Source organism: Osmerus eperlanus, chromosome 15 (assembly GCF_963692335.1).
Source record: "Osmerus eperlanus chromosome 15, fOsmEpe2.1, whole genome shotgun sequence".
NCBI lineage: Eukaryota > Metazoa > Chordata > Actinopteri > Osmeriformes > Osmeridae > Osmerus > Osmerus eperlanus.
Genome location: NC_085032.1, coordinates 1,222,099 through 1,248,586, shown reverse-complemented (window position 1 = coordinate 1,248,586; position 26,488 = coordinate 1,222,099). Strand labels below are relative to the sequence as shown.

At 41.1% G+C, this 26,488-nt stretch overlaps 1 protein-coding gene across 2 annotated transcripts in view; it reads left to right on the top strand.

The window, feature by feature from the left end:
- Positions 1 to 25,914, top strand: part of nktr (natural killer cell triggering receptor) — a 52,133-nt gene extending 26,219 nt beyond the window's left edge. The window contains exons 4-17 of one of the 2 annotated variants that reach the window (XM_062480312.1): positions 10,471 to 10,578; positions 13,118 to 13,162; positions 14,029 to 14,116; positions 18,526 to 18,555; positions 18,681 to 18,826; positions 19,823 to 20,039; positions 20,160 to 20,333; positions 20,524 to 20,611; positions 20,995 to 21,143; positions 21,250 to 23,967; positions 24,152 to 24,235; positions 24,486 to 24,545; positions 24,935 to 25,039; positions 25,247 to 25,914. In XM_062480312.1, the coding sequence (XP_062336296.1) occupies positions 10,471 to 10,578; positions 13,118 to 13,162; positions 14,029 to 14,116; positions 18,526 to 18,555; positions 18,681 to 18,826; positions 19,823 to 20,039; positions 20,160 to 20,333; positions 20,524 to 20,611; positions 20,995 to 21,143; positions 21,250 to 23,967; positions 24,152 to 24,235; positions 24,486 to 24,545; positions 24,935 to 25,039; positions 25,247 to 25,316 (4,082 nt within the window). In that variant the 3' untranslated portion in view covers positions 25,317 to 25,914. The remainder of the gene's footprint in view (positions 1 to 10,470; positions 10,579 to 13,117; positions 13,163 to 14,028; positions 14,117 to 18,525; positions 18,556 to 18,680; positions 18,827 to 19,822; positions 20,040 to 20,159; positions 20,334 to 20,523; positions 20,612 to 20,994; positions 21,144 to 21,249; positions 23,968 to 24,151; positions 24,236 to 24,485; positions 24,546 to 24,934; positions 25,040 to 25,246) is intronic. The other variant, XM_062480313.1, reaches the window with a different exon arrangement.
- Positions 25,915 to 26,488: the final 574 nt, after the last annotated feature.

The following is a 26,488-nucleotide window of genomic DNA, read 5'->3' as shown; positions in this document are numbered from 1 at the left end:
CATAATCAATTTCTGGAACGTTGAGATTGATCCAAACTCACGCGCATAAAAAACTCACTCTGGGGGACCAGTCAAGGAATTTAGAACCTACGTGTGAAAGGGTTAAAGAACAATCGGTTACACTATTGTGAATCCAATGATCATAACAGCCCCCGCCCATGCTGTCATCTCCTTTTATTAGGCCTACCTATATTCATAAATGGTTTCTGCCTACTATTAGCAAAATTGTCGAACTCTCAATGTCATGTAATTTGATTCGTTTCGCCCATATGTGTATATATGCAAAATGCATTTCTTAATTATGTTTATCTTCTTTACAAAATATATTTGCATTTTACAATTAAAATGCTTGTTCCCGCTATGTCATGACATAAGAATTGCGCTTACCGGTCAACACACAAACAAAATGTGAAGCTAATGCACTTTGTTACGCACACCTCTTGGAGGAGGGAACACAACACCTCGCTACTAGTAAACCCCCCCTGTGGAGTCAGAGAAAAGGTATGGGGTCATAGGTGTGAGGAAGGGAGACAGAGGCAGTTGTGCCATTTACAATGGCTATTTATTTGGCCCAAACGCGGTAATATGGGGAAAGGGGCTGGACCAAAGCAAAGAAAGTAAAAGTAAATTACACCCCTATCCTACCTTATCTGCCTTCCACAAATTTAAGCTAAACTGATACGTCAATCGGTGCACTAACCAAAAATACAGGGGGTGGTCCGCCCAGGTCTTACACGTTAATGGTGTCAAACAGCCTAATCGCAAATTAAAACAAGTTACAACAAGTGGGGCGGCTGTGGCTCAGGGGGTAGAGAGGGTTGTCTGTTAATCACAAGGTTGGATCCCCGACTCCTCCTAGGTCATGTGCCAAAGTATCCTTGAGCAAGACTCTGAACCCCAAGTTGCTCCCGATGGGCAGGCCGGCGGCTTGCATGGTAGCTCGCTGCCGTCGGTATGTGTGAGTGTGAGTATGAATGGGTGAATGAGAGGAAAACGTTGTAAAGCGCTTTGAGTGCCGCTAAGGTAGAAAAGTGCTATATAAATGCAGTCCATTTAACAAGTCTAATACCAAAACAAGACTCTTATATACAGCAACACGGAGAGCGCAACACACTAGTACACAATGATATCTACAGACCACAGCAAATAGCATGCCAACAGCCAGCCCCCTGACAGAGAGACATGTAGAGGCTTTTGTAGGGTGGTGGTTGAACCCAGCTGCAGTCACTGATGAGGGAGGTAGCTAGAGCTCCAATCATACCCCTTTTCCACCGACGCATTTTGGGTGCTTAATCTCGAACCAGTTCTTTCTCTCTCTTTCGACAGCCTGAGAACCGGCTCCGAACCAGAGAAAGTGGTTCGCAACGGGCACCACTTCGAAGCTGGGCTAGTGTGGGAACCAAGTAAGAACCGTTTGGGGCGGGGTTACCATGACCAACAAGATGAACAGAATCCTTTGACCGCCATTGCTCTAAGTTTTTACAATTCATATTTCAGCTGAACGGTACTTGTAAATCAGCATCTGAATTAAAATGTAACGAGAAGTGGGCAGTGTAGTTGCTGAAAATGTTCTTATTTTATGAAACTGCTCATTTGTAAATTTGCTCCGACTTTTCGATAACCTAGCTAGCTAGCATCGCAGTGCAGTGCAGACACTAGTTGCTGCATTTTATCATAATCCTATCAAATGAGTGAAATGATAAACACAAATGTTATGAGCAATTGAGCATATATTTAACACCATACACAAGCACTATACAGCAAAATTTATAAAATGTTGCGCTGATAATGCCAGTGTTGTCATACTGCTACGAGTCCAGGGTATTGCGCAATAGCCAAGAAAACACGCATCTCAACCTCGCGTTCTTAAGGCCGAAATATGCTTCTGCGTCTCTGTTTACGGATGGGCGGGCGAACGGATACGCACGGATACGGACGGATAGACTTTGTTTATGGTTCTCCGTAGGCTGTGGGTGCTGAAAACAATTCACCGCCAGAAGAGTAGGTGGCGCAACGTTTTTTTGTAAGTCGTCGTCGAGTGTTTATTTACCTAGGTTATCGAGAAGTCGGAGCAAATTTACAAATTAGCCGTTTCATCAATAAAATACGCACATTTTCAGCAACTACACTGCCCATTTCTTGTCACATTTTAATTCAGATGCTGATTTACATGTACTGTTTAGCTGAAATAGGAATTGCAAAAACGTACAGCAATGGCGGTCAAAGGATTCTGCTCGTCCTGTTTATCACGGCAACCCCGCCCCTGACGCAAGCGGTTCTTAATACTGACCAATCACAGCCAAGGGGGTATCCGTAACTATCCGAAATGACGACGGATAGTTAGAAAATTCAGGAGGTGCACGTCAAGGTGTCCGAGGCTGTCCGAGGGCTGACGGAGAGCTCGTAAAGGGCGTTCCACGGAGACGAGGGCGTTCCCATGTGTCCGTTTTTCGAAAAACGCAGAAGCATATATCAGCCTTTAGCGTTCTTTGGATTGATAAACAGCCTTTAGACGGGCTCTGCTTTGTGTTTGGCGCTGCCGCGCTAGCGTTGCTTGGAAAGATGAGACGTATACAGCGACGTAAAGACGTGGCTCTGTGGTGGCTCTCTAGCCCGTGGAAAAGCAAACCGGTTCTTAGAAGGCTCGCAAATTGAACCAGCTCCGAACCGGCTCTAGCACCAGCTCCGAACTATCTCCCGGTTCACTTTGGTGGAAAGGGGGTATCAGAGGGGGCTCCATGTCCTAAAAGGGAAACGCACACAGATAAAGAAACAACACAACACTGGGGAACGTAACATTTTCATAGAATTCAGTAACATTGTCGTAATTATTTTGCAAATAAATATAAGCATATGTAAACTATACATAAGTTGCTAGACATATAATTAATATTTGGGCTATATAACCTTTGTCTGAATGACAGACTTGTGCAAGGGAACCCTTGCGACATCTGCTGATATAAAAGCGAATCGCAGCCTTGAAGGACGGAAAAATATGGCAGAATGTGCAGTTTTTCCCACAGATTAGATACATATATACATATATAGTCAGGGAGTCAGGTGGCTGAGCGGTTAGGGAGTCAGGCTAGTAATCTGAAGGTTACCGGTTCGATCCCGGTTTTGCCAAATGACGTTGTGTCCTTGGGCAAGGCACTTCACCCTACTTGCCTCGGGGGGAATGTCCCTGTACTTACTGTAAGTCGCTCCGGATAAGAGCGTCTGATAAATGACAAAATGTAAATATACATATATATATATATATATATATATATATACACCTTACAGTTTTCAAGGACGCACACACTCAATCTCAACTGCGGTGTGAAGCGCGTGTCCGTGCAATTCTCCGACATGCACTCTAACAATCACTGCTGAAAGACGGCCTAAAATTTTGTACAGCCTGATTTCTGATACCGTGGCGGCAGAAATGTAGCCATAGAGGAAACACTGCACTATATATTATCATTCCAGGTTAAGAATACCAATGGAGGCTGCGTTGGAAATCGTAAATCAAACTTTTGTCAGCATTTTGAGTGGAAATTTCATTTGCATTTGTACAGGTGTATTCGTGCACGTCGGGCTGGCCCTCACAGCGGAACGACAGTTTAGTGGCCACTCTGTTTATTCGCGCACCTCACAGTTGCGTATTGATCAGACAAGAAGACACGCTTATCAACTCGATTACTATTGATCAAAACAGAACGAGGGTTCGGCTGTAGCCTACTTGAAACATACTATTGAGAACATATTCGCTGACATGCATTCCACGCGTGATGAACACAGCTTTTTTTCTTCTTTTCTTCATCAGACTTTTTTTTATCATTGGCGCTCGGGATTTGTCATTGGCGCTCGGGAAAACGGCTTTGGCGCCTGCCAAAGTTTTCTCTGCAGGAAAAACCCTGAATGTATTGTAATATCTACAAAATAACACCAAATGTTTATTATGCCAGCATTAAAAGCAGTTTTCCCTAAACAGTTCTTTCACCTAGGTCCTAAAATGGCCTAGTGTAATTAGATACAGTATATTATCATAAATAAAATATAGCTCTGTGAACGTGTAGACCAATTCACTGACGGACAAACTAACCTGTTGCTTTGTCTTTTGGCTTTCTCTTCCCTTTTCCCTCTTCCTCCCTGCCTGAACAACATGAATGTACTGTTTTTACTTCATATGCATTTACTGTGGTTAATGCAATACCTTATTTCAACTGAAACACCTTATCATGTTGCTTCACTATATTTTAATCATATACTTATACTTCATACATGTGTAAATAGGCTATGTATTTACTGAATTAAAATAATTTCAGTTTACCTGTTTGACTTGTAGAAGGTGCCTTACAGTAAAAAGAGAAAAACTATTTACAATTTCCAATGTCTTTTGTTTAGACGCTTTAAGATCCCTCGCCCTCTTGGTCCTTGTCATACATGTCTGTACTGAACAAGGCCAGCATCTCTCTGGTTGGCTCGAACTGGTGGCAGCAGAGGCCCGAATGCGAAGGCAAGGCCCGAATGCGAAGGATGTCTTTCATTCGATTGCGCAATTTGGTTTTGATCAAATTCATCTCCGAGAATGTGCGTTCCACAGCTGCGTTGCTGAATGGCAATGCCAGAGGTGAGAGGGCAAACGATCCAAGCTCAGCAAAGTCCTTGTCACAGGCAGCATCCATGTGATTTTTCACTTCAATCCAGAACTGTTCGGTTTTGCAGTCTTCTGTATTCTCCCACTGAAGCGTGCGTGTCCAGCACTCTCCACTGTTGATCAAGCTTGCCGAGGTTTCATGTGTACAGGTGGAGAAATGACAGATGCTAGCTGGGGGTTTTTCTGAACACTGAGCACCGTAGATGGACTCAAGGCCCCGAGAGACTGGAGTTGCTGCATGTTGGTAGGCAGACGTTGTTTCATTTGCTTTGCAAATTCAAGCAGGTATTCTTTGCAACGTTGTTTGACGTTCTTTGCTGCTGGTGCGTTGTTTAGCTCCATCTGGAACCGAATTCCATAATCAACAGCGGAGAGAGGCAGCTGATTGGTTTCAATGGCCCCGTCAAAGGCTATGATCTCTGTCCACCTTGAGCTGTCCACGACCACGGTGCTGATTTTTGTGATTCTTCGTAGCAGGCTCAGATAGAACGTGATGAGTTTGTGGAAAAGCCTGCATAGATTTGTGTTTTCCATCTGAAACATAGGGCTGTCCCTACTGTTGACTAGTTGATTTTCTGGTCGATATGCTCTTGGTCGACTAAGATTTTTTTTAGTCGAGCTGCCGTGTGTGAGATCTGATTCCCGCTTGTGTCACCATTGCTGAATTAAAGAAATGTTCTACAGAAATTGTAGATTATATTATTGAAGACAAATAAAGCAACTGTAAAAATATATAATTTAAAAGAAAAGGTGGTACTGTTTTCCCTTTAGTTAATCTGTGCTTTGTTTTGTTTTGTTTTTTGCACAAGGCACAAGCACAATTGGCTGCCGAACTATAAACTCTGCCATAGCCTACTTTGTCGGTTTTATAAGGCAAAATGGCAAAGAAATCAGTGGTATGGCAGCATTTCATTAAAGTACCGAGTGACTCTAAAAACATTGAATGCGCACTCTGCAAACAACGGTTTGTTTTTCATTGTTCAACGTCGAATATGATGTACCACCTGAAAACCGTAAATTGGCCTACTTCGCTTAGCATGGTAACACGCGCTGGGTTGAAAAATGAATATGCCTATTATAAGAAATTAGTCAAATAGAAGTCTTAATATTATGTTAATGTTTTAAATGTTGTTTATTTTAAGGCGCATCCCCTGTATTCTAAGGACGCTGCTACCAGCTCAGGTTTAAAACAAACCACCTTGAACATGAAGCCCAAAATCTCTGAAAAAAGAAAACGAGACGTAACAGATTCTATCGTGGAATTCATTGCCTTGGACATGAGGCCTGTAAATGTTATAGAGGGCATGGGATTTAAGAAAATTATTAAGGTTTTGGAGCCCAGTTACACCGTTCCTAAAAGAGAGACTGTTATGCATGCTCTAACAGCAACATATGATCACACTGAACAGAAAATGTTATAGAATGTGTCAAAAACAGCCAGGCAGTGAGTTTTACAACGGACTTGTGGAGCTCACTGAGAATGGAGTCCTATATAACAGTCACTGCGCATTTTATCACAGAGGCTTGGGAAATGCAGAGTCTTGTACTTAAGACCAAGGAAATGGAGGACAATCACACTGCAGTCAACAATGCGCAGAGGCTTGGGGAAGTTGCCAGTGAATACCAAATAACAACATGTAAAAGGGCAGCTCTGGTACATGACAACGCCGCAAACATGGTTTTGTGCGCAGAAATTCTGCAGCAGGAGGAGGAATGGGGAGACCTAAAAGGACTCAGATGTGCGGGGCACACCTTACAGCTGTGCGTCAACTCCGTACTCAAACTTGATCCCATCTGTCGCACTGTGGCAGCAGCCAGACATCTAGTGACTCACTTTAACAAGGGTTCCAAAGCTAAAAAGGGACTAAAGGAGAAACGGCAACAACAAAAGTTGGTTGAACATCTCCTGATCCAAGACGTTTCTACGCGGTGGAACTCAACTCACGCATTGTTAGAGCGTCTGCTAGAACAGAGATGGCCAATAGCAGCTGTGCTCTCAGACCCAAATTACTCAGGAAAAAAAGAACACAGTCTTGATCTCACCACAGCCCAATGGATTATGGCAGAAGACATTTCAAATGTCCTGAAGCCGATGGTCACCCTGACTGAGCTCCTGTCTGATGAGGACAACGCGTCCTTATCGGCAACTATACCCATACTTTTTAATCTCAAACGCCGCCACTTGGCCATATTGGAGAATGACAGCAATGTCACCAAGAGTATGAAGAAAAAGCTGGAGGAGGAAATTGACAGACGATGGCTGCTCAATGACCGATTATTTGAGACGAGTCTATATGTCCAAGCGGCAGTCGTAGACCCCCGCTTCAAGATGCTTCCGTTCCTTGATGATGGAAAACGTGACGAAGCCTATATCAATGTGTCCCAGCTGGCCGATCGTTTGAGTGCTGCCCAGCCAACGGTAGGAGAGCCTATTGATAGAGCTGGAGAAATATGCACATTTAGAATGAAGATGAGGAACCCACACAAAAAAAGAAGAAAAGTGATAAGGAGCGGGAGATTCAGATGCTCCTGTGTGTAGAAGAGGAAGATCAAAACGATTCAGGAGATAGCAAAGGCGAAATGAAGGACTATCTCCAAGACAGAACAAAAGTCTGTGCTGGACCATTAGGTTGGTGGAAAAACAATGGACCAACTTTGGATAGGTATCCAAAGTTGGGCAGCAAAATACCTCCTCTGCATCCCGGCGACCTCAACGCCATCTGAACGGATCTTTTCTAAGGCCGGTTTTATAGTGTATAAAACAAGGAGCTGCCTTCTGCCAAAAAATTAGTGTTTCTGGCTCATAACATGAAAAGACTGTAAAATGTAGGATACGTAAAAGCTTAATGCCAAGTGAGCATCAGGCCAATAGCTATATAGAGAGAACAAAGCAAGCTGCTAAATGTTTGTAATTGTGCAATAGATTTAGATTATTGCCTATAAGCTTTATTTAATTTAAGGTTCAAGAAAATATTTACAGTAGCCTATTGTTCATGGTTCAATGTTGATTAAGCAGCTTTTCCTTGTTAGCTATTCACAATTTAAAATGTTATTGTTCAATTAAGTAATGATGTCTTTGGTTTAAAAAATAAATAAAAGTTACAAACCATCGGATCATTATTTTACAGTGTGTAGCATATAAGCCTTGACGTTTTATGTTTCGGGATGTGCTGAGTTGGAATGATCTAATTAAAATAATTATCTTGTTACTAGTCAAATAGCTAGTTCTATATGTGAGTATAATCAAAGACGTGAAGCAAGATTGCAGGTTTATTCTCTAAATTGAAGTTTACAATTTGAATAATCTACGTTAAAGATATCACATCCAAATCGAATTACTATCTTCTCCGGCCAAGACAACAAAACCGTTCCCCACTCGTCTTCTACGTAAGTTTGCCTGCTGCACTTTTTCAGGCAGTGATCAGCGCGCTCTGATCATTTCCATGTTAAACAAACAATATTTTACATTTGTAGTACATTGTAATAGATACTAAATACTATCGGCATTCGGTAAGAACAGGACTGGTGATACGAGTCTTATTATTAGTAATAATTTTATAGCGGCTGAATCTGCAATTTCATTGAGTCAGATCGGGAAAATGTTTGTACTTTTGTTTGTCTAGTTGTCAATCTCCTTTCTTACGTATGTATTTCTTTCATTATCTCTTAAAACAGTGAGGTAAAACATCACACAAAATGGTTTGATGAAAAACATTGTGATATTTATGAGAAAAAAAAATGTTTCAAAATTCGATTAGTTGATTTTCAGAAGTGTTTAGTCGAGTCTTGGTCGACCAAAGAAAATCTTAGTCAGGGACAGCCCTACTGAAACATCTTGTTCACTCGGTTTGCCTCTTGGACGATGGGCTGAAAGAATAGTAAGTAAAGTTTGTTGACTGGATCTGAGTACATCTGAAAGACAATCTCCGCACTAGTAGCTTCGGTCCTTGTCTTTTGCCAACTGGAAGTGCAATCTGAGCTATTCGTACTGGTCGAGCACCCGATTCAGGCACGCGCTGACAGCTAGCCACCTTGTGTGAAAGTTGGAGGATTTTTAGTGGATCTTCTCCAACGTTAATCATTTAATAGTTGCTTGTAGTTTTGCTGGCGGAGAGTACTGTGTGAAAACCACGCATACGTTTGTGAAATCTGATATTCTACACATCTCGGCAACACACGCATTGCATATGAGGAGCACAGCTGAATCGAGTGACACACACATTTCACAAACACGACGTTGGGGTTGTGCTCTCGAAATTGTGAGAAGTGAAGGGTTCTTGCCGCACATAGTATTGCATCCGTCGGTTGCGAGCCCGATGCATCGTTTGGACACAGCTTGCATTCTTACAAAAAATTAAGCAATGCGTCTGTTATTGAATTGGCATCTCCGCCGTCTAAATTTTTTTGCATGCCCACGTCGGTACTTTCATCGATAATTTAAAGAATACAGTTCTTCCCCTAAATCCTTTAGAAGCTGGTGCTGCATGTCCGGGCCGATTACGTGTTGTATGAGTGCAGAGCATTTTGTCCTGTGCAGTTTCATGTCCTTCTGTGCAATTTCACCAACAAGCTCTCCCATGTGATCCACGGTCAAAATGCTTGAATGGCAAGCAATGTGCGCTGCCATTTTAAGCTCGGCTAACTTGACAGAGTGGTCAATTCTCACTGTGGTTATGCCACTGTCAAACAATGTACGCACTCGACAACTGGAGAATGGAGCAGCATTTCGAATGTGTCTCCGTTTTGCTGTGGTTTTGGAGATCACTGTGGTACGCGCGAGTCTTGCTTCTGCAGTACCGACAAAAAGCTTTGGTATCATCCCCAGCCACACGTTCCATCCATTAATTCAGTTTTCACTTTCCCATTCTTTTGTATATTTCTTCCCATATTTTGCCCACTTGCCGGGTGTCATGTTTCTCCCCGGGGTTGCTAGCTAGCTAGCTAGCTAGCTACATTAACTACCAGAGTTGGGATCGAGCGGTGGGAGACTGAGAGCATTAGGCACGTGTGCACACGCACAGTGCGTGTGTGGGCGTGTCCCATGTCCATGTGTGTACGTGCTGATCTGGAGTCAGTTTGGTAGGATTTTGGTATAAATAAATTATTTCATTTAAAATATGGATTTTTATTTAAAGATATTCATGTAATTTGGATGCAAAATAGGTCTACCCGAACCAGCGGACAAAAAATTCGACCCGCGGCAACACTTCAAAAGTAGCCCTATTCCGCGGGAAAACCGCGGACCTGGCAACGCTTGTGTGTGTGTGTGTGTGTGTGTGAGACGCGTGAGTGACAGAGACGGAGGGAGAGCAGGGAAAGGAAATACAACTGAACGAATACGCTGTGTGTTTTACATAGCATTAAAAAAATTAGAACGAAACGCAATATGTGGCGTCCGGTGTAGATGCTGTGGCGCACCGCCACTAATAAGTCCATGTGTGGGAAACACTGATGTGCAATTAAACCAAAATATTTGCAAAATAACCTTAAATTAAAAAATACTGGGTGATGAAACGCATATTGTGTGTGGGGAGGACAGGTGAGTGGTTAGCAGCGGGAACCGGCATGGACCAATCAGGAAGTATCTGTGTGATTGAGTGGGAGACAAGAGATGGGGAAAAAATACCAAATGAAACACAAAGCCTGTAAGACGAAGGGGACATAACAGTTGCTATCAGGATGTGAAGTTGATTTCAGAAAATATGACAAAAAGTGTTTCTACCCTTCTTGTACTCAATATTCATCAGACTTGTGTAGTTTCTTTTAAGTCCACCCTTCTGAACTGTGTTCCATTTTTGCATTTCAATGTACTCCTTGTCTGTTTCTAGGTGAAAAGGGAACTGGAAAAACCACTGGGAAAAAGCTGTGCTTCAAAGGCTCCACATTTCACAGAGTTGTGAAGAACTTCATGATTCAAGGAGGAGACTTCACTGAAGGTTAATCATTAACCTTACAATTACTCATGAATAAATAAACATATTAAAGGATTTAGCCTATCCAGATCAGTTATGAGTATAGCAATATGTATAATTGGCTAGCGGCAGCAAACTAGCTAGCCACATTCAGAAACCTCAGGACATCACACAACACATGTCACACAACGCGTGCGTTCATAACAAGGCCTGTACATCAATACCAGCTGTGAGTTAGTGGAGACTGACTCAGTGAACAACAAGTCTTAAGTAATTTTGCTACTTCCATTGCTAGTTACGGCTGACAAAAGAAAAATACAGCCCAGGGTGGTGTTTGTACAGAAAACATAGCTGGCTACATCTGTGGTGTCGCCCTGCTTGCTGCCTATATCTGCGGTGTCTCCCTGTTTGTTTAGCAGATATCTGTCAGTTTTTTTGTTAGTTAGCTAGCTTCCGGGAGGTACTGTACCTGGTTACTGTAGCTGTACAATTGACTTGAAATGTGGTACAGATGTGTAAGATACATGTCTTTCTATTTGATATTTAGCAATAGGATAAATAAATAAAATACAAATTGGCAGAATAATTAACTAAATTAATTAACAAAATATAGCTGCAAGCAGCAATGGGGTGGCCAAGCAGGTAAGATGACCCAGAAGAAACTTTCGACATCCTCAGAAGAGGGTTCCGAGTACACGCAGCAAGTTTGGCGTGAATCCATCAAAGATTTTCTGAGATACAAACTTTGTTTGGCGGCTTTGCTGCCGATTTAGATTTAGAACGGTTTTGATCATTTTGATAGTTTGTGTGAGGATTGCATTGACTATATACAGCTTTACTACAGGTAGCTAGCAACTGCGGTGTACCTGGCTTCCTTTGCAGTGGCTTACAGTCTCGCTAAACAGAGAATCAGAGACATGACAAGCTCGTTGGCTTTGGTTGGATTTGAACCTCTGACGTTGCTGTTCCCAGGACACCAACTTATCCTAGTGAGCTATTCTCAGTGCTGGAAATCAGAGTTCAGTTACTGGGTAAAATATAAGCAGTTTTTCCCATGGCAAGCGGTTGTCAGATTTGGGCCAAGTTTAAACAGCTGTAATGACCTGTTTTGACATGTCAAGGTGATTGTTGTCTGAAGATGATCTGTGCCAAATTTGGTGAATATTTGATATTCACCAAAAACGTTTCATTCATTCAAAATGTAGTCCTATTTTGACATGTCAAGGTGATTGTGGTCTGAAGATAATCTGTGCCAAATTTGGTGAATATTTGATATTCACCAAAAACGTTTTATTCTTTCATTCTAAATGGCGACCGCATCAAATCAGCTGGTATCATCAAAGTAACGTGTGTAAACACGCCTTCAACTTTGACCCATTGGTGGCGCTATATGGTTGGAATGGGAGACATGAAACTTGGTGTAATTGATGAGACTCCCATGACAGACGAAGATGTATAATAATAATAACTAGAGGGCACAATTTCTGGGGAACTTGTAGGGTGTGCTTGCTTGCGACGGTTGCACAGGGGTCCGTTTTTGAATGACATTTTTAAAACTGATATTTCTGTATATTTTATATAAAAATGCATACTTATTATTTATAAAGATTACATAGATTTAAAAGCATTTACAACTGACACTTTTCACCACAAAAACGCAATTTCTACTTAAACCATGCAACGGAACGTAAATAAAAATACAACCAACGCAATCGCTACCAAGACGAACCTTTTGACACCGCCGTTGTGTATGTAGTCCAAATATTGACTGATCCTTAGGGGGGCGAAAATAAACAATAATAAATAATATATATGTGAGAGAACAAAGGTTGTGCCCTTGCCGAAGGCAAAGCACACCCAATAAGAAGAATATGAAGAAGTTGAATAAAGATTCAAAGAACAATACTTGGAATGCTGAAGCAGCATTCCAACAATAAAGAGAAACAGGAAAACAATAGTGAGAATGCTTAACAGCATTCTCACAATAATAATGTATATGTGAGAGAACAAAGGTTGTGCCCTTGCCGAAGGCAAAGCACACCCAATTAAAAAAACAATGCACATATTGGATTTTAACGTTACTGAGAAGACCAGAGAGGACTGCCTTAGCAGGCTTGTGTGTTGCAGTTTTGACACAGTACGGCAATGAGCAAGACTACAAGCAAAGTTGACCAATAGTTGTTAAGACAAGTGATGGGAAGTCTTACTTTTTACACTGACTCAAGCTGTTTTGATTTGTTCACTGAAAAAGTGTGATTCTTACACATTTTGTTGGAACATTTACATTTAGTCACTTAGCAGACGCTCATATCCAGAGCGACTTACAGTAAGTACAGGGACATTCCCCCGAGGCAAGTAGGGTCATTTGGCACGGCCGGGAATCAAACCGGACACCTTCAGATTACTAGCCCGATTCCCTAACCGCTCAGCCACCTGACTCTCTCACAGTTGAAACATAGGAATGAGATATTTTGTATTTCCTTCCGTTAAAACAGATTTGAGATTGTTAGATATGAATTAGTGACTGGGAGAGTTAATTACTTTGTAAATCTGCATTCTATAGGAAACGGAAGAGGGGGAGAGTCTATATACGGTGGCTACTTTGAGGGTAATGTATATAATATTTTATATGTAATTGAAACATGCTTCTTTTCACTTCTACCCTTGATAGCTTTTCATGAGTAAACATTTGCATGCAATAAGCATATTGGTATGCATGAGTTTGTCAGAAAATACAACTGTTGTTACTGTCATTTTTCACCATGTAATGTAGACCTTTCAAAGCAGTGGGCTTTTTGAATCAGCATGGAGGTTGGCATTTTATTAAAGCTCCAATCATCTTGCCTAAAATGTTCAACATATTCTTTTATTTATAGAGTGTGGTCTTTTGAAAAAGTGAAGGTAAGATATGTACACAGCTCAGTAACACAATGTAAACAAAATACCTGTGACCTTAGTTAGTTAAAATCCTCTCAAAGTGCTTCCTGTGACCAGTGTGTTATAAATCCAGGAGTTGAGTTCTGTCTTTTTATTTCTCTTATCGCATTATGTATAGACACTCACATTGCTTGGATTTTGTAATTATGGTATTCATTTGAATTTTGTGTGTAGGATTTTAAAACATGGTTGGTGAGCTATGAGAGTCGTTACTGTATGAGCACAATGTTATTTAAGAAATGTAAAGACACACTATGGATTCTCTTCATTAGTTTAATTGTTTAGGCTTATTTCCTTACTCTGGCACTTACTACAGATTTAGTTTCACGTTTTAGAAAAGTATGTCACTTAGTTTAATAGAATTACCTGTACAATGTCAGCATGAGGTTGCTTAGCACACGCTAAGAACCAAGTGCACTTGGCCAGATTGAAATAATGGGACATTGTTGGTCCTCTCTCCTTCACCCATCCCTTCCACTATCTTTCGCTAGAAGACGAAGCTCACAATCTTTCCTCTTCTGTCTCTGCTCCCAACAGATGAGAACTTCATTCTTAAACATGACAGAGCCTTCCTACTGTCGATGGCCAACCGGGGAAAAGATACTAATGGTTCTCAATTCTTCATGTAAGTAGTGTTCTACAAGGTGACTCACAATCTAAGTTCTTTGATTTCTATTCCTTAAAAGCATCCTAAATGTATCTTGTAACTGCCACTTGGATTGGCTGCAATGTATTTTGAAAGGCCACTGAGAAATAATTGAGAAACAGGGCTTAAGTAATTTTTATTAGAATGTATTAAGATTCGATAAGTTGTAGTATGCTGTGTTTCTTAACACAAATAACGCAGAGCCATTATTCTTACTTAAAGCGCCGTTAGGGGTCAAATTGCCAAGTTTTGACAAAGAATGCAAATAATTGTTTGGTTTGTTAACAGGGCCGAATTCAACCTGCTTTGACTGGGGGTGCAGTGAACATTTCTGGGGGGTATCATGATTACGGAAAGGGATCGTATTATTTTTTATATTGCTACCATTTTTGAGAATGCTTATTGATCCGAGTGTTAACATTCGGGGCTTAGCCCAAACCTAGGACGTATTCTGGGTTTGATGTGATGCTAGATAGGGACGTCCACACTTAATGTGAGCGTGCATAGCACTCGAGGGCCATTTTTGGCCTTATTTCAGCTCAAATTTTTTTGAGCTTTATGTAAAATACACATTGCCGTTTTCCAATTGGTAAAACCTTGTCTAGTGAAGGTGATGTCTTTATAATTTCTTGCTCCAAATTGTCGACAGGGGAAGCAGAAACATGCATCTAGCTTGGCTGAGTACTCTAATCAAGTTCGAGAGCGTTACCAACTTAGGTTGAATTCCCGAGGACCTTGGCTGAAAATGCGCATGGGGTATGTTTGCAGAACCGACTGCATTGGAGTGCTGTCATTCAAACCATGCTCGCCTTCACCCACAGTAGCGGTAACGTTGGTACCGAGAACAGGGAAGTTCTTCCACTAGGACAAGATAAAGGGTTTTTGTACAAACACGCACGCAAAGAACAACCGGTGACTAACCAAGCTAAAAGACTACTGTACTGTACTGTTAAAGAGGTCATTGACTGATTTTATAGGGTATTTTACACTGTTCCTTAAGGTCTCCGAATAGGGTATGTAACATTGGTTGGGCTGAAGATGGTCTGGGTGCTGTTCTATGCGCCCTAACGCAACCCTGTGAAATAACCTCTTGTTTTATTTCAGAGCTTTCTCCCTTTTATGGTATGCTCATGAATATATAGATGAGCTGCGCGCTGATTGGTTGGTTTACAAGGAGCGAATCTGCGGAGCAAAGACGCAACATAGCCAAACATGCATCGTGAATTGTAGATTTACCAACACAGGTTATTTATTCGAATGAAACACAGTCAGGAAAATGAAATAACGTTAGCCCCATTGCCAATAAACTAAATCATCACACATCCTACCTATGCTAGATACAGGATACGTTAGCATTGCTAATAACTCTTAGCGACAAAATCATACTTACAGCTTGCGGTTGTGATTAGCATACGGTCGTTCAGCAACAGCGGCTTAGCAAATCCTGCTTTATATTGTCCAAGGTTTTCAAAACTGTCTTTGGTGAAATGGTTTGAGCAAATTAATAATTGAGCGTCGAACTTCACATGGATCTTCTCATAGACAAAAATCAGCCATGCCCGTCGAGTGGTTCCTTGAGAAGACAATGAAAAGTGTCAGCATTCCCTGTACAGCCTGGAACACATTTACGACCGTAGTCAATTTTCAATATCCTTGAAAAACTTCCAAACTTTCTTCTTTGTACCGTATTTTTCGGAAAACAAGCCGCATTTTCTATAATCCGCACCCCATCAGAATGGGAGCTTTGTGTTTGTAAATCGGATTTTAACCCGCACTGAAATATATGCCGCACTTGATACTGGAACAATGATACCAAGCAGTAGGCTATAGGCGATCTTACAGCATGCTGTAACACACTTCGGTTGTGGATAGTATGTCCATGCGTGGCAAAATCCATTGTTATGTTTACAAAATTATTTTAGATATAGTATAAGTTTAGCTAGCTTGCAAATCCTGAGAATAACCTACCGAAGTTGAATTTGCCAATGTCGTTAGCAATGCTAGCTAATGTTGGTTTGCTAGCTGTATATAACATTTCACTGGGTCTTGCAGCTGTTTGATTTACTGAAATTATTATGAAATGTTATGTTCTACTAGCCATTTGCCTACTTTAGCAAGTCACTGTATTTCCAAGCCCTGATAGTGTAACTGAGACTACACAGTAAATAATTCCTCTTTTAATAAGCCCTTGTTCCAGTGTTGAGCATTAAATTAGCTGCACGGTCTGTAGATATCTTGATATGAAGCCACTTTTTTGTTCTAAAACCGGGCTATACGCAGCTTCAAAATATAAGCTGTACAATGTTAGAAAAGTTAAAGATGTAACTGTTATCTTGTAGAAGAATGATTCTGTGTTCAGTATTCCTTGTGTGCAAAGAGACTTTGTAGCACAATGGCGTGTGATGTTTTTGTCTCCTTGTAGAACATTGTAAAATCGGGGTACAAGCCGCGGTTTTATTTCCGAAAAATACCGTAATTCCCGTGGAAGTACACAAAGCTGCGCGCAGCAAATTTTGTGGCGGGACAAAGGTACAGACCAGAGCCAAAAAAGGTGCAGCCACCGTTGTGACGTCACAAAACGATTTTTTGAAACCGATAGCAGTAGCACTTTCAAATTGTGAGATTTGCGTAGGAAAAGAGGTGTCAATGGACTTTCAGGTTCACTGTATGTCCATTTTACCCACTGAACTGTCGTTATTCAACTATTCGACAAGGTAAACTCGGTTTTGCAGTCAATGATCCCTTTAACGTCCTACTAGCCCGTGTATCTTCTATGAAAACAAATAAAGATTAAAACTGACTTAGAAAACGGATTTAAACTGGCCGTTTGTTACTTTACCATTTATGTTTTTGTACAGTTTGTCTTCTTCATCAGACACCATCAGTTCATGAAAAAGGCAGGCAATAATTTTTTTCTTGGGTCTTTACTTTTTCTGCTTTTACTTTTGGATGAGCCCTGTTTCTCCTTTGAATAGAATGTGTGGTATCATTTTGGATTGAACATCCTCTTCCCCTTTTCAGCTTGCAATTAGAACGACAATAGTGCAGAGATACATGGATTCGTTCGTTGTGCCTACAAATGAGTTTCAATTTCTCTTGCCGTTTTTTTGTAAAATTTGCAGAAACTCTAGCATCCTGCTCTTCAAAGGTAATGTGTCTCTCCAAGGCTGTGTTTCTCATTCTCGTGTGTCATGAGTATTTGAGTTAACTTTTGTAAAACAAACTCAATCTCATTAAGTTCTATGATAGTTGGTTGTTTTACAACAGGGGTGGGGAACTTTTTTTCTGCCAAGGGCCATTTGGATATTTATAAAACCATTCAGGGGCCGTACAGAATTATCAACTTAAAAATGTGCCTGCTATATTTGGTCAAACATTTAATTAACTCACCCCTAATGCGATGGCTGGAACTGCTTCTCTTTGGTGAGGTTTGTGATGTTAGCTGGTGCGGATGCAGCCTGCTTTGACTAGGGGTGCATCGAACATTTCTTGGGGGGTATCATGATTACGGAAAGGGATCGTATTATTTTTTATATTGCTACCATTTTTGAGACTGCTTATCGATCTGAGTGTTAATCAGGCGCGGAGCCATACGTTGTAAACATTCGGGGCTTAGCCCAAACCAACAACGTATTCTGGGTTTGATTTGCTAGAAAGGAATTCCACACTTAATGTGAGCACGCAGAGCGTGCAAGCGAAATTTTTGGGCGCCTCCACGGTCTTCTTCCACATATTAAAATAGTGCTGCTGCCAACGAATAATGCACCTAATAATATGGTTCCTGCAGTGCCATGGCGGGCCGGACCAAATGATTTTGATCCGTATGCGGCCCGCGGGCTGGACGTTCCCCACCCCTGTTTTACAATGATGCCAGAAGCAGAACATGGCAAAGAAGATGGACCGTAACAACTCAGTAATCCTATGAAAAAATCCAGAACTGATGGATCCATTGTACAGAATGTGTTATTGGGCCTGGAAGAACCAGTTTTTATCAAAACACAATTACAAAATTGAATGATGTCGATATATATTTCTGATATGGTCTAATACATTTTCATACTGTTTTCAAAGTGGTAGTTGATGTTAACTGTTACAGTACAGTGTACTTCAATATACAAACATGTTAATCTTTCCAATTATTTTGCCCCTTCTGCATCTGTCCTAAATAGTTTATTTACTGAAAGAGTAATGATTTTACATATCTGCAAAGAATCAAAAAATCATCCACATTATGCCAGTTTTATTTGAAGTTACCTTGTTTGGTTTATTATCATTCTGTCCCTCTTTTCTGTCCCTCTTTTCTCTCTCTACATGTCACAACGACCATATTTTTTTGATGACCTGGGTCAATGTATGACTTGCATCTCCTGATTCTGATTCTCCTGCAGCACAACCAAATCAGCACCTCATCTAGATGGGTGTGTTTGGCTTTTTCTGAACTAAATTATTTTGTATGATTTGTAATATTAATTGTACTTAAGTCAAATTATGGTGACATTTCAATCAATTTAATACAGCCCAAACTGTCTTAATGTCCCTGCAGAGTCCATGTGGTATTTGGATTGGTCATCTCAGGTTTTGAGGTGATAAAGAAAATTGAGGGGCTAAAAACGGATTCTGCCAGCAGGCCCTATGCTGATGTCAGAGTGATTGACTGTGGACAGCTGATCACAAAGTCTGCTAATGATGGTAAGTGTATGTCTCTCTCTAATCCTATATTTCTTTAGGGCCAATGTTTGACCGAGACACAATTAAATTGTAGTTTTTTCCCCCAAGTCAAGCGTTTTTGTTGATCAAGCTGTGAATGGCTCTGCTCAACAATAGATTTACATTTACATTTAGTCATTTATCAGACGCTCTTATCCAGAGCGACTTACAGTAAGTACAGGGTCATTCCCCCCGAGGCAAGTAGGGTGAAATGCCTTGCCCAAGGACACAACGTCATTTTGCACGGATTGATCATGCTTATTACAGTCCTGGGATGCCCACAGATTACAAATGTATTTAATTTTACTGTCAAAGCTTTATATTTATTGGTTGCAGTCAAGTTGTGAAGTTAATTTAAGCAAATATGACAAAAAGTGTGTCTCAACAACATTACTGACTCTGCCTTTAAACTGTGCCTTATATAATAAAGGACACAACGTCATTTGGCACGGCCGGGAATCGAACTGGCAACCTTCAGATTACTAGCCCGATTCCCTAACCGCTCAGCCACCTGACTCTCAGATTTCAGAGTCTTTATAAATAACTTTGTGGCTGATGTTGCCCACAGCATTAATGTAACTGGTTAATTTTAAGAGAGAGATCTTCTGTAAGAGGATAACATTTTGATACAGGTATGTAACCTGAGTATTAGTGATGCAGTCTGCATGGAGTGAAGTTGGCAGCTGCCACTATTTTCTCAGACTACTGTTAACGCTTTTATGGACCTCCAAAATGGCAAGCCGTTTTATCAATGCTCCAAGCAACGGAGAAGCCGATAGTATGGCTTCATAATGCCAGCCTAGAAATAACTGCTGGCGTTTGAACTTGTCATCACCTTTCAATCATTAATATTGTGATTTTAAATTAATCTGGTCTAGGTGCTTACAGTATACCCTTAAATCTCAACCTATCCTCTATATTGTCTGTAAAGAAAGAATGTAGAAGCATCTAATAGGACTCACTGTACATTTTCCACAGTTCTTGAGACCAAGAGAAAAAGAACATCCTACTCTGCAGACTCCTCCCTTAGTTCTCAGGACACTTCTCAATCCTCCTCACCCATGGAGTCTGATAGTGAATCAGACCAAAAACAAAGACACCGCAAGAGCAGCACCAAGAGCAAGCGGTCAAAGAAGAGAAGGGGCATATCAAAATGGGGGACCCCTAATGATAGAGCACCACCTACCTTAAGAAGGTGAATTTCCATAGTTGATCCTCAAACATTCACTTTACAACAATGCAAGGTGACGTCCCACCTGAAATTATGAATTTGTTAAATATTTTGTTTAACCAGTTTCTTTGCTGCCTTACACAGGCCTGTGGATGGAGACATGGTGGTGGCAGAAGAAAAGGAGGGAGAGTATGGAGAGAAGGAGCAGGTTGTGAAGAGAGAAAAACCTGTAGTTCGACCAGAGGAGATCCCACCAGTGCCAGAGAACCGTTTTTTACTTAGAAGGGACATGCCCACACAGGAACAGGAGCCATACATGTATGTGTTCTTGCTGTTAGCAATATGTTTACCACAGGGACACAGGGCAAGTTATATTTTGGGGAATTACTATTAAATGAGTGATAATTGAAGAAGGTTGTTTTGTCAAACAAAATATAAATATTAAGTTTTATCAATTATAAAAACGAATATTCTAACCATTGAATGAACATTACATTGATTTTTTCAGTATGGTTCAAGAAGCATCTACCCTTCCAAATGACGTAAAACCGACAATCACAAAATCTGGACGCAAGATCAAAGGCAGAGGGACAATGGTAATCTCTCATTCCTGTCTAAAGGCTGCAGCTTTTGTATTGCTCAGTTTAACTCATTTTAATTGTTTACAAGATAAATATTTGATAATATTTGTTCAGTGCTTCCCCGGAAAAGGTTCAAATAAAAATATCCCTGCCAATTTATTTTTCCGATGTTTTGGCCTCTGTCTTTGCCTATTTTTCCCAGTATAACTGCCTATCTCATTTTAGTCCCCTCATGCAAATCTTTTATGTTGTCTTCATGGAAGTAAGGTAATGAATAAACACGGCCATTGTGAACTAGGCGTAGAAAGTTATACAGAATAAGAGCAGGTGCTGTCTGTAAAGTCAGTAAGTCAGCGCAATGGTAGCCATTTTCTGCTGTTGGTTGATTCTCTCTGCAGAGGTATCATACGCCTCCAGGGTCGAAGTCCCACTCTGCATCTGAGGAAGAGAGGGGACACAGTGAAACTCCACCACACTGGAAAGAGGAGATGCAGAGAACTAAGAATTATCAGCCTCCGAGTGTTGAGAAGTGGAGAAAAGGAGAAAAGTATTCCAAAGTTTTAAAATATATCCAGATTGTGACGATACATATTTAATATTATAGGGCTCCATAGTCAGACCTTCTACTGATAGTATATGTTTTATTTTAACAGATTTAATGACCGTTCTTCAAGCAGATGGGATGACAGTGACTCTGCATGGTCTCTGTCAACCAGGTGCTCTTTGGACGACAGCTCTGAGAGGTCCAGCCAGAACCACAGACACAAGAAAGAAAAGAAAAAGGCTAAACACAAGAAGAAGGCTAAAAAGCACAAACATGCCAAGAGACGCAAAAGCTTCAAACGCAAACCTGTTGTCTCTGAGGCTGAGAAATCCCTGTCCTCGGGTAGAGACTCAAAGGTTTCCAGCCACCCTGAAAGTGTATCCCAATCGCCATCCCACTTTCAATACACACAAAGATGCTCCCCTAGGAAGAAGAGAGGCAAGAGATATCGGTCTTCCTTTTGTAGGGAATCGCATTCCAATTCTCGGTTGTCCTCTCTCAGTCGTTCCATATCTCGTGGGAAGATCAGCTCCTTTTCAAAGTCTAGTTCCAGGAGTAGATCTATGTCTCGGTCTCGAGCCATATCCCGGTCACTCTCTAGATCAAGATCTAGGTCCAGGTACAGTTCATCAATATCTCCAAGATCCCCCAGAATGGCCAAGCTTGCCAACATTGGCAAACCAAAGCCAGAGAACCTGGTCCAGGAATCAGTCAAGTGTGGAGAGATCAAGACTACATTTGTCACTTCCACCCCAACCCCTGAAATTACCCCTGTCATCCCCATGAGTGACAGTCCCCCGCCTTCACGGTGGAAACCTGACCAGAAGCCCTGGAAGCCTTCCTATGTGCGCATCCAGGAGATCAAGGCCCCAAAGATGGACACAACTTCTCTAGCCATTTTTGAGCAGGCCGCCAATGGTTCGACTTCGAAAGAGGTCAAACCCTTGATTACTCAAAAACAATACCCAGAAAATTCCCACAGTGAAAGGAGCCAAAAAAACAAGAGGCACAAGTGCAAGAGATGGTCACGCAGTGGGTCGTCCAGAAGCAGTACGTACAGTCGATCGTATCGTCAATCCAAAAGTAGGCGGAGATCCAGGTCTAGGTTGCGATCTCCGGGTCATTATGACATCCTGTCATCCTCTTACAGTAGGTCTGACTCCAATGACTCTCGAAAGAGAAGCAGTTATAAAAGAAAGTCTCTAGACAAAGGATGGAAGTGGTATTACAGTGCTCTGAAAAGAATCTATAATTTAGATAAGCATATTACCATCCCCAATACTCCAAATCCTATTTCAGAGTCTGTAGATGAATCAAGGAGGGAATGCAGTCCTGATCTCAGACGTAACACCTCAACGGGATGCAGCCCTTTGAAGCCATCAATGGATGGAAGCCATTCCCAAGAAGAGGAGGCAAAACGTATCCAATCATTGCCATTGGCGAAGCACAATAGTGAATCTGAAGTGGATGGTGATGGGGATAAACTTGGCAAAAACAACCCCCTCCCAAAAAAACTAGGGAAAGCTGACACAATTCTTGACAAGAAGTTGACAGTTCATGTAGGGTGGGATTCTGAGAGTGAATCTGTGAAAATGCAGAACAAGATGGTAGCCACTGAGCATAAACATGTCTCGGAGAAAGAGGAGGGTGAGGCCAGTTCAGAGTCAGAGAAAGACAACGTTGTGCGTTTACACATCAAATTGATAAAAAAGCCTGAGAGGGAAGCAGAAACGGAGAAGTACAAGATCCGTAAGAAGGCTAAACGGAAGCATAAACACAAGAGGAGAAGCGTCACAAAACTAAGCTCTCACAGATTGAAGGAAAAGATATCCAAGAGTAAATTTCATAATCTGAGAGAAACATTCCACTGGCAGCCACCACTGGAGTTTGGGGAGGAAGAGGAGGAAGACGATTCTCAGATAGAGAAATGTCCAAACCAGAAACTTGTCTCTGTTAAGGGTGACTTAGCAAGAGATGTCAAAGGAAAACCAGGCAAGTCTCCTGGCCTTGAGTATGTCTGCCAGGGCAATAATGTTTCAAAACAGCCAAAGCCTTCATGTACGGAATACCAGCAAGAGATGACCAAAGAACTGAACGCAAAACAAAGTGTTCAAGCTAACTCAAAACAATGTGCATGCAAAGATATCTCTGATAACAAAATGGGAATTTGCAGTTCACATTTGCCAAAGATGCTAGATAACACTGAGTCCTTAGATGATATGGAGCTCTGCAGCCCAGAACAGAGCACCCCTGAGCCTCCTGTTCTTTCAAACAAACTAAATGAAAATACTTTCACAACCTCCTCGCACAAACGAACAGATGATTGTGATACTCTGCCTCAACCTCTTCTCAATCAACAACAGTCTTTAACCTCTGGATCCACAGATATGGTAGCTAGCGGACAACATGGAGAAATTGTCCAAGGAAAAACTACCAGAGCTGTGTTTGACCTCAAATGGAAGCCTCTAAAAGGAATGGCAGCTGTCCAGGCAGAAAACCCAACCCCAGTGGCTATAAAGAACACAAGAACACAGGAAAACATGGCATCCCAAGGGTTCAGGATAGAAATTAAAAGTAAAAGCCGGGTCCGGCCTGGATCCTTATTTGACGAGGTCCGAAAGACTGCCAGACTAAACCAGAGGCCCAGGAACCAAGACAGCTCCAGTGAGGAGAGATCCCCGTCTGAGACTAGAAACAGGGGAGGGTCATGGAGCTGGTCCACCAGAAAGTCTGGCTCAGTCTCCAGCCAAAGGTCCTTTTCCAGAGGCCGGTCAAAGTTCTACAGCAGATCCAGGAGTCGGTCATGGAGCTCCAGCTCTTCTTCAAGGTTGGAGAAACATTTATGTGGTGGAGTCTACTGAAAGGATGATTCGCTTTATTGATTTTGGTCATTTTGCGCACAACTTACTGCTTAAGCTACAGTCTGAGCTTGATTTTGTTTTATTATTGAACTTCAAATTATGGCCTTAAATATCTCTGTACTTATTTTAAAATGATTTTCTTCACCCTAGGAGTCACACCAGTAGTCGAAAGAGACACAGTCGAGTGAGGTCTCGGTCTCGCAACAGTACATATGGCAGTTACAGGAGCTGCAGGTACAGTGCTGTCTTAATCCAGAAGTAGACTACAGAACTCTTTTGCCAAAAAATATAACATCCCTCCTTATCATTGAGAACATAATATACACACCTGGTAAAACAGACAAATCTTCTATGTCTGTCACACATACAAGAAGTTTATGTTGCATGTCTGCAACTTATAACTGCCTGTATTCAAATTGTGTTTTTCTGTATGATTTACAGTACAGTAAAGTGGCTGGTAATTTCTTCTCATTTGTTCCTTCAGTCGGACATACAGTAGAAGCCATTCCAGGAGTCGCTCGTACGGTCGGCACAGGAGGTCCAGGTATATACAATGAATTTACAGTCACCAAATAAAACATAATAAAATATGAAAACGATGTTGTCTGTACAATCAACACTGCACATACATTTACATTTAGTCATTTAGCAGACGCTCTTATCCAGAGCGACTTAAAGTAAGTACAGGGACATTCTCCCCGAGGCAAGTAGGGTGAAATGCCAAGGACACAAAGTCATTTTGCACAGCCGGGAATCGAACTGGCAACCTTCAGATTACTAGCCCGCTTTCCTAACCGCTCAGCCACCTGACTCCCTGACATACTCGTTAAACATTCTTACCATACTGGTTGGAATAAATAGCTACTTTGTGTAATACAATTTTGTTGTGCCAACATCACTGTGGTGATTTTTTACCTGTTTGTGGTTATGCAGGTCAGACTCCAATTACAGCTACTCCAGTCGCAGCCGGAGCACAAGCAGGAGATATCGAGGTTATAGACGGAGTACCAGCTACAGAAGCTCAGACCGCCACTCCAGGTAAGAGGACAGTCCTCATAAAGACAACGACATATAGGCAGGTGACAGTCAACAGCTTAGCCCTCTTGTTAAGTGTAAGCCACAGTATATATACAAATACATTTTGTTCTCGTAAAATCTTTAGCCTCGATCTCCCGTGAATCCTCTCTTCTAAACGGAATGATACACTGAGCACTTTTTCTCTTTAAATGTATTTCCTTCCCATAGGTCTTCTTGCTCCTCCAGTCACAGCTCATCCAGACATGGACGTCATAGTCACAGCAGTAGGTACAGCTGAGCTAGAGTCTGGGGGGACTGTCTGTCAGAGTTTTTCTGTTTGTTTTCATGTAATCATTTAACCTGTATTGCTTTGTAAAGGTTCTCCTTTGTAAATTAAAACAAAATATATTCAATGTCTTATGTTGTACTATATTATACTTACTTCATATAGGGGGCAAAGTTATACAAAATAAAATAATAATAATTGTGAGAGTTATTCCAAACTGTAATTTTACTGGATTTTAATGAGTTCATCTTGGTTTTATACACTGAACAAACTAAATGTAACATTACAAACTACTATGATGTCAAGCAAGTTCTTATAAGTGTTTGATTTACCAGTGGGTTTTGAACTATTGGTTATCACAGCATCATGTATAATGTGTATGAATACCTTACACTGCACAGTTCGAAAGGTCTTTCTACAAAAGGGAAATTACTTTTAGTAAATTTGATGTCATGCTCCCATTTCTTTAAAGCTATGGTTATTTTGTCAGTACTGCATTGTTTAAGACTAATATATCTGATTGTATTATGAATGTAATAATGACGTATGCTGTCAATGAAATTGTTGAATTGTTTTCAACATCTTAAGGGAATAAAAAGCCTTTGTCTTTCGAATATTTGTTCAGTACTTTTTCATGTAGACATCTTTAACTAATGATGGCATTGTTTCTTAACATAAAAGCAAAATCGGTAGGTAACAACTCCAGAATAGCCTATGCCTTTTCCGCCATCTGCTTTTCCCCCCTAGAATTGCGTATGTAGCTTACCTTAAAATGGTTCATTTTTATCTTTAGACATTAAAGAGACAAATAGTCAATATTTTTGAAGAAACAGTCATTGTGTAATATTACAGTAATGATGCAATTAATGAACACGCAGCCGGCAGACAGTGTAGTGAAAGGGAGGGGGTTCTTCTTTATTAAGTGGACCTTTTTTGCAGTTTTCCCCCTCATTTTGTATTTAATTGAGGTGAATAAAAACGTACTTAAAATTTAGACATTTAACAGGGGAGGGGGGCTGTCTACAGGCCTGCGTAGGTTATCAGCGGCAACAATCATTTTATCAACAGCCCATGCAGTTAGAAGACGTTTGTTGTCTTACGTTTGTACGACCCATCATTTAAGTCCTAAGATAGGGTCAAACAAATGCTTTCAATTATTAACCAAGGTCAGAATTAACTGATGT